Raw genomic sequence first — 10,659 nt, 5'->3', positions numbered from 1 at the left:
GCGCCAGCAAAAAGCCATCCATCTCAGGACTCAGTCCCTCTCTGACACCAGAACTGGCAGCATTGAATAAGTCCACATTGATCAGCCTGGAGCCAAAAATTATACCTCCCCAGTCCCCATTCCTGTGGGAGCAGAGAAAGGCCCCACTGTTCTAGGGTGGGGTGGGGTCAGCCTCTCACCAACTCCATCAGCTGTTCGTTCATCTAGGACTGAACTTGGTGCAAGTCGAGGGCTGGGAAATTCAGTCAGCAGTTATAGTTAATTATCAGAGAGACATTACTGAGTGTGGAACAGGGACTTTTCACCACAGCCTGGCTGGGACACGGCCACCGGCTTCCAAGTAAGTGCAGAAATTCAATTCAGCTTCATGTATTTATTTATCATATGTACATCGAAACACACAGTGAAATGAGTCGTTTCTGTTAACAACCTGAGGGGGCAGCCTGCACCGGCGCTCACTGATTTCTAACCCCAGGACCCACTGACGGCTGTGGGAGGGCGGGGGGGGGGCTCAGGACCTGTCATCCTCAGGGCCTGCTGACCACTGTCATTCATGGGGATCACTGGCCCCTTGACCCTGGAGCGCCCCACGCTAGCTCCTGCCCTGACCCCTAACACCCTCTCCTCACTGTCCTAAAAAAAATCCCTACTAATCTTAAAAAGAAAGCAACAAAGTCCGAGCCATGACCTCAATGGACATCGCAACGCAGCAAAGGTTTGTCCCCCACATCCCAGGGTGCGGATCCTCACTGGGGGAGGGGCGGTATTGCGAAAGGAATGGCCCCCTGCCCGCACTTCACACACTCACACCTTGCACAGCCAATGAGACTGTCTGCTGGGTTGTTGATCCATTCAGAGTTTATTGCTTATTAATACATACAGTTGCTGCCCCCCGCAATAACAGCGGACATGATGAGTTATTACACGATGGGCAGGTAATCCTAGATCCCTACATATCCATCTTCACTTCCCGGATTCCCACTAATAAAAACTTTAGACTGTACAATATAGAAATCGCTTTCACACTGAACAATATTTCCCAGAAATTTAAACAGCCGTTGCACAGTTTCAACGCGGTCAGGCACAGCCTGGGGTTGGGGGCTGCTACTACAGAACCATTTACACCATTCAGTTACTGGGGGTGGAGGAGGAGAAGAGAGATGGAGAAAAAGAAAGAGAGTGGGGGCTGAGGGAGGGAGGGAGGGGTGGCCAAGGGGGTGGAGAGAAAGAGAGAGAGAGAGAGAGAAGGCCAGGGAAAGAAAGTTGTGGCCAAGGAGGGAGGTGGTGTGGAAGATAGGGGGAGGGGGAGAGAGGGAGAGGGACAGAGAGAGAGGGGAGGGAGAGAGATTGATTGGGCAGGGGCAGAGAGTGTGATGGGGTTAGGTAGTCAGGGTTCAGAAGGTCGAGTCAGGTAGGCAAGAGTCCCCTGGCTGGGTTCAAGTGGGCGGGGGTCCATGTGTGTACCGCAGCATGGGATAGAGGGAACGGGCAAAGTTATTGGCAACAGAGCAGCTGTACTCAGGCTGCTGGAGGGGCAAGAGGGAGGCAAGGAGGAGGAGGAAAAGGAGGAGCAGCTGGAGGGGCAGGGCTGCCCTCAACACCCGGCCCAGGAAGGGCCGTTCCCTTGGGGAGGTCTGCTCCACTGTCACTGGCGCTGACCTGGGGGGCAGAGAGAGACAGTGAGTAGGTCAATCTCCTCCAGGAGGACTAACAACTCCCCTGTCTCCCACCTCACTTCATCTCCTTCTCCCTCCCCCCCCCAACATCTCCCTCATCTCCTACTTCCCATCTCCATAATGTTCCAATGTCTCCTCTCCTACCATCTCACTCCATCTGCTGCCTCCCCATCTCCTCTCCCTGTTTCCACCTGTCCTCAAAATGTCTCCTTTGTGTCCTCTCTCCCCCCCAACGTTTTGGCCCACCTCCCCGCCTCCCCACAACATCTCCTTCCCATCTCTCTTGCCCTGTTTCCACCCCTGTCTATACTCAAAATGTTTCATCCCTCATCTCCTGCCCCCACAGACCAGACCAGCAACTCATGGTTCACACCCATCCCATAGATCTGCTCCCTGTCTCAAACCTGCTCTCACTGGCCCTCTCCATACCTACTCATCCCTATATCCGCCACAACACAGATCCCCCCCCCATCCCCTCTCCATTCCCACCTCTCCCTACATCCACTCAACCCCTTCTCTCTCAGTTCCTTACCCCATCCCACATGACACCTCCCCTCCCCAGACCCTCCTCCTCTTTCACATACCCCCACACCTCCCCAACTCACCTAACAGGCCCCTTCCCCCAACCCCTCCACCCCTCTCACACCACCCCATCCCCTCCCCTACACCCCCTTCCCCTCCTTCCATCTCCAGTCCTCTCACTCTCTTACCCTCTTGACCCATTCATTTTCCCTCCCTCATCCCTACTTTCCCTTTTCTTCAAACCTTCCCCCCCCCCCATAGTCATGTCAATTAAATGGAGAGGAGAGTGGGGGCAGAGAATCGAGCCAGTCTCTCCAAATGAAGTCAGGACACTGTGAACATCAGGAAAGGGTGGACTGAAAGAAGCGGAGCCCAACCTCTCCGTCCCACCGTGCAGTGATCCCTGACTCCGCTTCTTCTGCCCAGTGACCCTTGGAACCCCCCCCCCCACCGCACTGCCCAGTGACCCTCTGACCCCTCACCCCCCATTCAGTGACCTCACCCAGTACTCACCTCTGCGTGGAGACAGGTGGAGCTTCCTTCAAACCCTGGAACACATCAAAATCACCCAGTGAATTACCGTGGGGGTGGGCAGTACTGGAGGGGGTGAGGTTCAGACTATAGGGAGGGGCGGTACTGAGAGAGGGTCACATCAGAGGGTTCGTTCTGAGGGAGGGAGGGATGGAGGGTGGGTCACACTGTGGGAGGGGGCGTGAACAGCGATGGACGGGAGTGGATGATAGGGGAAGACTGAGAGAGGGACTGGATGTGCTCGGAACGGCTGTGCACCAGACCCAGACGGGAGGGAACACTTACCGACAGATGTCGCAATGGGGTGCTAGTCTGTGGGACCACCGTAACATCCAGCTCTTCAGCAGATATGATAGAACTGGCATCCTGTGGCAAGAAAGAGCAGACACAGTGAGGGTGGCAGATGATATTCTTTCTCTTTAAGGGACACAACATCCATTCAGGCAACCTGCACCGAGTTGGAGGGCTGGCTGAAATCTGTGGACAAGTCTGGCCTACCTGGGAAGTTTAAAGCCTGGGTGTATCAGCATGGCATTCTTCCCAGGATCCTGTGGCCCCTCCTCGTCTATGCAGTTCCAATCTCGACAGTCAAAACCTTAGAGAGGAGGATTAGCAACCACCTCAGGAGATGGCTGGGGCTGCCAAAGAGCCTGAGCAGCATCGCACTCTATGGACACCACAACAAACTGCAACTGCCCTTCAAATCCTTGGAGGAAGAATTCAAGGTAACAAGAACCAGAGAAGTGCTACAGTATAGGAACTCAAGTGACCCGAAGGTGGCTAGAGCAGGGATCCAAGTGAGGACTGGCAGGAAGTGGAGGGCAGAGGAAGCTGTTCAGGAGGCAGAGGCGAGGCTGTGTCACAGGAGGCTGGTGGGAGTGGTCACACGAGGCCAAGCCGGGCTAGGATCCTTTCCAACTCACCAAATGGACACCAGAGGGAAGGAAAGGTGTTGTCTAGTTCAGGAGGAGGTGAGAGCAGTAGTGGAGGAGATGAGAAGCCTGCAAGGCGGTGGGAATGAAGCATCAGGGAGCTTGGACAAGATGGGAGAATGTGGTTGAGAGGAAAGTGACCTGGGCTGATCTTTGGAAAGCCGAACCACACCGCATCCAATTTCTCATCCAGCAGTGTACGATGTGCTTCCAAGCCCATCAAACCTGCACACATGGGGCAAGGCAGAGACATCTGCGTGCCCACTGTGCTCCAAGCGAGGAACCCTGGAGCACATCCTCAGCGGCTGCGCAAGGGCACTTGGTGAGGGACGGTACAGGTGGAGGCATGATCAGGTCCTGAAGACCATCGCTGAAGCCATCAGCGCAGGAGTTGAGTGGGCAAAGCAGTCCCGACTCTCCAAGCAGACCATTGCCTTTGTCAGAGCTGGGGAGCAGCCAATACCTGCCAAAAGAACATCTGCAGGCATTCTGACCTCTGCAAGGGACTGGCAGCTGTTGGTGGACCTCGGCGGGCAGCTGAAGTTCCCCAACCATAGCCACCACCCTGCGACCAGACATTGTCCTAGTGTCTGAGTCTACTAAGCAAGTGGTGCTGCTGGAGCTGACAGTCCCATGGGAAGATAGCTTGGAAGAGGCCTTTGAAAGGAAGCTCTCCAGGTACGCAGGACTGGTCAGCTACTGTCAGCAGGCTGGATGGAGAGCGAGGTGTCTCCCAGTGGAGGTTGGTTGTAGGGGATTCGTAGCCTGTTCTTTAGTTAGAGCCTTCAGCATTTTGGGCATCGAGGGAGAGAGGAAGAGGAGAGCCATCCGCAGTACCACCGATGCGGCAGAGAGGGCCTCAAGATGGCTGTGGCTCAAAAGAGGGGAGCCATGGAGTCATAAGTAGCTAGCCAACTGGACACAAGCCGGGGTCTGATCAGCCCTGGCTGGGTCACCTGGAGGCGGTTGTATGACGTTGAAAGACCCGAAACACCCGATGATTCCAGGAACATCACTGAAGATGTGTCCAGAAGCATCAATAGATGTATGTACACAGCTGTTCAAGGAAACCCTGGGAATTATGGACAGTGAATATTAGTTCAGTGATGGGAAAATTATTGCAGAAGATTCTTAGAGACAGGATTTCCAAGCATTTGGAGAATCGTAGTCTGATTAGGGATTGTCAGCATGGATTTGTGAGGGGCAGGTCATGAGCCTGACTGAATTCTTTGAGGATGTGACAAAGCACCTTGATGTAGAGCAGTAGATGTGGTATATATATATATATATATATATAAAAATTGTAGTAACTGATAAGGCTTCCCATGGAAAACTCATTCACAAAGTCAGGAGGCATAGGATCCAGGCAAACTTGGCCGTGTGTATACAGAATTGACTTGCTCTCATTAGGTAGAGAGGGTTGTTGTAGATGGAGAGTATTCTGTCTGGATGTCGATGACCTGTGGTGTACAACAGGGATATGTTCTGGGACCTCTGCTGTTTGTGATTTTTATAAATGATTTGGATGAGGAAGTGGAAGGTGGGTTAGTAAGTTTGCCACTGACAGAAAGGTTGGTAGTGTTGTGGATAGTTGTGGTTGTGGAACATTGACAGGATACAGAGCTGGGCTGAGAAATGGCAGATGGAATGCAATCCCAAAAAAGTGTGAAGTGATTCACTATGGAAGGTTGAGTTTGAAGGCAGAGTACAGGGTTAATGGCAGAATTTTTGGCAGTGTGGAGAAACAGAGGGATCTTGGGGCCCACATCCAGAGATCTCTCAAAGCTGCTGGGATGGGGGATTGAGAACCGTACCGGGTGGGCTGGAATTCTTCTGAAGACCTGGTCAGTGGGGAGAGGCTGTCCTCCCTTACCTACCTGGACTACTTCCTCAGGCAGCATGTTCCCTATACCCAGCACCCTCAGCTTGGAAAGGTTTCCCCTCAGGTCATCACAGCAACAACTTTTCCCTCAATGTCAGCAAAACAATGGTTACTGACTTTAGGAAGGGTGGGGGGTGGGGTTGCACATGTTCCTGTCTACATCAACAGTGCTGAGATGGAGAGGGATGAGCAGTCAATGGGTTGTCATAAGGCTGCACCAAGTTCCTAGGAGCAAACATCACCAAAACTTGTCCTGGTCCAACCATATTGATGCCATGGCCAAGAAATCTCATCAATATCTCTACTTCTCCAAGAGGCTAAAGAAATTTGGCATGCATCAACCTCTGCCTTAAATATACCCATTGACTTGGCCTCAATGGGTGCGGTAATGAATTCCACAGATTTACCAATCTCTGGCTAAAGAACTTCCTCCTCACCTCCGTTCTAAAAGGATGCTCCTGTATTCTGAGGCTGTATCCTTGGGTCATGGACTCTCCCACCATAGGAAATATCCTCTCCACATCCACTCTATCAAGGCCTTTCAACTTTCGATAGATTTCAATGAAGTCACCCCTCATTCTTCTGAATTCTAGTGAGTAGAAGCCCAGAGCCATCACGCGCTCTTCATACGACAAGCCTTTCCAATTCCAGAATCATTTTTGTGAACTTCATTTGAACTCTCCTCAAAGTCAGCACATCCTTTCTTAGATAAGGGGCCCAAAATGGCTCTCAAAGCCTCAAGTGAGGCTTCACCAGTGCTTTATAAAGCCTCAATATTACATCCTTTACTTTATATTCTAGTCTTCTTGAAATGAATGCTGGCATCGCAATTGCCTTCCTCACCTCAGACTCAACCTGCAGATTAACCTTTAGGGAATGCTGCTGCACAAGAATTCCCCAGTCCCTCTGCATCTCAGTTTTTTTGTAATTTCTCTCCATTTAGAAAATAGTCAACCTTTTCATTTCTTCTACCAAAGTGCATGACCATACACTTTCTGACACTGCATTCTATCTGCCATTTCTTTGCCCACTCTCCTAATCTGTCAAAGCCCTCTGTAGCCCCTCTACTTCCTCAAAACTGCCTGCCCCTCCATGTATCTTTGTATCATCCACAAACTTTGCCACAAAGCCATCAATTCCATCATCTAAGTCACTGACATATTGCATAAAAAGAATCGGTCCCAACACAGACCCCTGTGGAACATCACCAGTCACCAACAGCCAACCAGAAAAGACTCCCTTTATTGCCACTCTTTCCTTCCTGCCAATGGGCCACTGTTTAATCCATGCCAGAATATTTCCTGTAATATCATGGGCTCTTAACTCATTAAGCAACCTCGTGTGGCCGCCTGAAAATCAAAGTACACAGCAACCACTGAACCTGCTTTGTCTCTCCTGCTTGTTATGTAATGATCTAGGTTTCAATTCCCCCTCAAACCACCCTCTGCTCCCATTCACCATCCCTGCCTCATCACCCCTGCTGCATACCCCATCCCGTGCACTCACCAGCCTCTCGTCGACAGTCTGCAGATCACCAGCCACACCCTGGAGCAGGAGTCGGGCCTTGTTGACAATGGCACAGATCTCCTCCCGGGCCTCCCGCTGCCGGGGCCCCTGTGGATTGTCCAGCAGCCGCCGGCCGAGCTCCTCCAGCCCCAGTATCTGTGGCTGATGGCCCAGCATCTCCTCCTGCAGTGCCTGCATTTGAAAGCACGGCGTCAGAGAGGGTGGGAGTGGAGGGAAGGGGTGATGTCGGCGGGAGTGGAGCGAGAGGGGACGGAGGGTGGAAGCAGAGTGCGCGAGGGATGTGCGGAAGGTGTACGTGGAGGGGGTGCTGGTGGTGTGAGGAAGTGGGGTCGCCGGGGTGGGTGAGGGCAGGGCAGAAAGCGAGTGAGGGTGGGGTGGAACGTGCGAGGAGGGGAAGCAGGGGACAGGAGGCCGAGCAGTGAGCAGCTAAGCCCGTGTCTATGGGGGAAGCCCACCCTAAGGCAGTGAAACCACCCCCCCCCCCCGGCCGCCAACACCCACCAGCAACTCCCTGCGCCGCTGTGCCAGGGTCTGCATCCCCAGGGTGGGAGCTGTGGGCCGGAGCCCCTCCCGCCGTTCCTCACAGTTAGCCAGCCACGTCTGTACCGAGCGAGTGGTGTACCACACGTCCTGTGGGGGAGAGACAAGGGGAGAGTGAACAAGCATGCAGAGGGCGCAGCCAAAGATCAGTCATCCCAAAGGAGCAGGCTCACCCCATTTACAGGTTTCCCCTGCCATCCGAAGGTAGAGCGTTCCTATGAAACGGTTCATAAGCCGGAATGTCATAAAGCGAAGAAGCAATTACCATTTATTTATATGGGAAAACTTTGTGAGCGTTCGCAGACCCAAAAATAACCTACCAAATCATGCCAAATAACACTTAAAACCTAAAATAACAGTAACATATAGTAAAAGCAGGAATGATGTGATAAATACACAGCCTATATAAAGTAGAAATACTTTTCCACAATCATTGCCTGAACCATTCTCCATACCAAAAATCTCACGCAAGTGCTCTCGGCAGAAAATCTCACGCAAGTGCTCTCCGGTAACCTTTAAGCTACAAAGCTGCCAAATCATACCAAATAACACATAAAAATACACAGCCGATATAAAGTAGAAATAATGTATGTACAGTGTAGTATCACTTACGGGAATCAGGAAGACAGTGCCGAGCACACTGGTGATGGTGTGTTAGGCTGACTCGTTGCAGGTTGGGGTGGTGCAGTGGCCCCCACCCTCCGGGCAGCAACCGATACCGATCCGCGAAGCGTGCAGGGGTACAGCGGTAGCCGGGAGGCATACAGCACATCTTTAAGAAAAAAGCCGAAATAAACAAGCTAATTAATTAGGTGCCGCCCGGCATGTAAATGTTGGCCCAGATTAGAGGCGACGCAATCGGCAATCGTCTCTGATCTGGGCCAACAATTACGTGCCGGGAGACACCTAATTAATTAGCATGTTTATTTCGGCTTTTTTCTTAAAGATGTGCTGTATGCCTCCCGGCTACTGCTGCATTCTCTGCGAATCAGTATCTGTCCACGGCCTGGAGGTTGGGTTGGTGAGACACTGGGGTGTCGTCTGTTTCCATTAGGGCAAGCAGCTCATCTTCTCCTATGACTGCCTGCCTGGATGTCGAAGGTCAATGTTCGTCGTCTGCTGTGGCTGGTGTGGAAGGCTTGCTTGGCTGCTGAGCCTCTAGCATTTTTCTATCATACGGTTCTTTGTAAGCACTCAAACCATCCTGCAAATATGCCTTAAACCGATGTACCCTTCCAAAATTAAAGTCGTACTTTATCATTACTCATTCGGTTTCGATTGTTATCCTTTCCTCTTCCAATTGCATCAGCTCTTCATCTATCAGTTCTTGGGCATGGGATGCCAAAACCTCTTCAACATCATCTCCGTCAGCTCCCACAGGCCAAACTCACTTTGTCCTTACTTCGTTCACCACGATCGAAACACTTAATTATGTCTAGTTTTACACTAAGTGTAACACCCTTACGAGCTCTTTCAGGCTTTTCTGATACCTTAGAACTCATCTTGCAAACGGCTGCTCACAGGCACGTGTTTAAGCAATGGTGCATAGAATGCAGTTCCGATTCTGGGGGAGAGCGGCTGCTCGGGGCGCGTGCTGCTTTTTATTGCGTGCTGCCTTTCTTCGTAACAGTGAAAACACCTTCTATTAGCGAAAACAGGGAACTAATGTAGGTCTTTCGTAACAGTGAGGTTTCATAAAGCGAACGTTCGAAAAGCGGGGTCACCTGTACCTGGCATAGCACTGTGGGGTCAGTAAGGTCGGCTGCTCACATTACCTGTCTCTACAGGGTCGAGGTTTAAAGGTTACCATTCAGAGGTCACAGTGCCCACTCCCTGGCTTTGTGGAGCTGTGCTTCACAGGTCAACAGGACCTGTGACCTGGTACTATAGAGCCAAAGTCACTGTTCACCATTATCAGGCTCTGCGGAGTTCAGAGGTCAGCATTTAGCGGTTACTGCATTCCGTTAGCTAGCTCTGCAACAGGAGTCAAAGTCCAGGGGTCACAGCGCCCAGTGATCTGGTTCTGCCAGGGTCAGAGTTCAGGGGTCACAGCGCCCAGTGACCTGGCTCTGCCAGGGTCAGAGCTCAGGGGTTACAGCGCCCAGTGACTGGCTCTGCCAGGGTCAGAGTTCAGGGGTCACAGCGCCCAGTTACCTGACTCTGCAGCAGGTCCCCGCGCAGGCTGTCCCAGCAGTTGTGCAGCTCCTGCGACACCCGATTCCAGTGGCCGTTGACAGAGTGCAGCCGGTCCTGCAGCCCCCGCGCCTCATCGCTGCCCGACTGCACCAGCTCCCGGCCACTCAGGTTGGCGGAGACCACCAATGCCTTGTACTTGCCCAGATCCTTCTGAATGTCCTGGGAGGGGGAAGAGAGAGTCCACTGTATCACCAAAGGCTCCATCTAGCAACACACACATATATACACACATCCACACACACATTGGAGCTGGGGGCTTCCAGTGACATATATCCCCTGCTCTCCCACTCTCAAGGTAGAAGTCTCAACGCCAATGAGGGAGGTGTCCCCAGCAACCAGTGAGATGGAGGTTCTGCCTCAGTTGGCCGATGGAGAGGAGGTTTCAGGTGGCAGGTGTGCCAGACAGCCAATTGGAGGCAGCCAGGGGCGGTGCTGGAGGGGCTGGGTTCCGTCAGTGCACTGGACAGCGACACAGCCAGCAATGGGATGACTACAGTCCATATGTACCTCTCGATGCCCCCAGCTCTTTCTGTAAGCAACCATTCCATTGCTTAGCAGACCAAAGAAAGCACCCCATCTGGGTGCACCACAATTTGGTATGGCAACTGCCTTGCCCGTGACTGCAAGAAACTGCAGAGACTTGTGGACACAGCTCAGCACAACACGGATTCTCTTGACCTTGCAATCTAACTCATTATGGTCTTGCACCTTACTGCCTGCCTGCAGTGCACTTTCTCTGTGACTATTACACTTTATTCTGCATTCTGTTATCGGTTCCCCTTGTACTACCTCAATGCACCAATCACTGTAATGATCGGACCCGTATGAACAGGCTGCAAGACAAGCTTTCCAC

At 52.2% G+C, this 10,659-nt stretch overlaps 1 protein-coding gene across 5 annotated transcripts in view; it reads right to left on the bottom strand.

Annotated features, from left to right (window-relative positions):
* Positions 1-840: 840 nt before the first annotated feature.
* LOC140205041 (nesprin-2-like) overlaps positions 841-10,659 on the bottom strand; it is a 209,158-nt gene continuing 199,339 nt past the window's right edge. For all 5 annotated transcript variants that reach the window (XM_072272150.1, XM_072272167.1, XM_072272130.1 and 2 more), the window contains 6 exons: positions 9,765-9,965; positions 7,572-7,700; positions 7,050-7,241; positions 3,015-3,095; positions 2,712-2,746; positions 841-1,659 (listed from right to left, as the gene is read on the bottom strand). In XM_072272150.1, the coding sequence (XP_072128251.1) occupies positions 1,437-1,659; positions 2,712-2,746; positions 3,015-3,095; positions 7,050-7,241; positions 7,572-7,700; positions 9,765-9,965 (861 nt within the window). In that variant the 3' untranslated portion in view covers positions 841-1,436. The remainder of the gene's footprint in view (positions 1,660-2,711; positions 2,747-3,014; positions 3,096-7,049; positions 7,242-7,571; positions 7,701-9,764; positions 9,966-10,659) is intronic.

Source organism: Mobula birostris, chromosome 1 (assembly GCF_030028105.1).
Source record: "Mobula birostris isolate sMobBir1 chromosome 1, sMobBir1.hap1, whole genome shotgun sequence".
Classification (NCBI taxonomy): Eukaryota; Metazoa; Chordata; class Chondrichthyes; order Myliobatiformes; family Myliobatidae; genus Mobula; species Mobula birostris.
The sequence above is the reverse complement of the archived record's forward strand: the minus strand, read 5'-3'. Positions and strand labels throughout refer to the sequence as shown.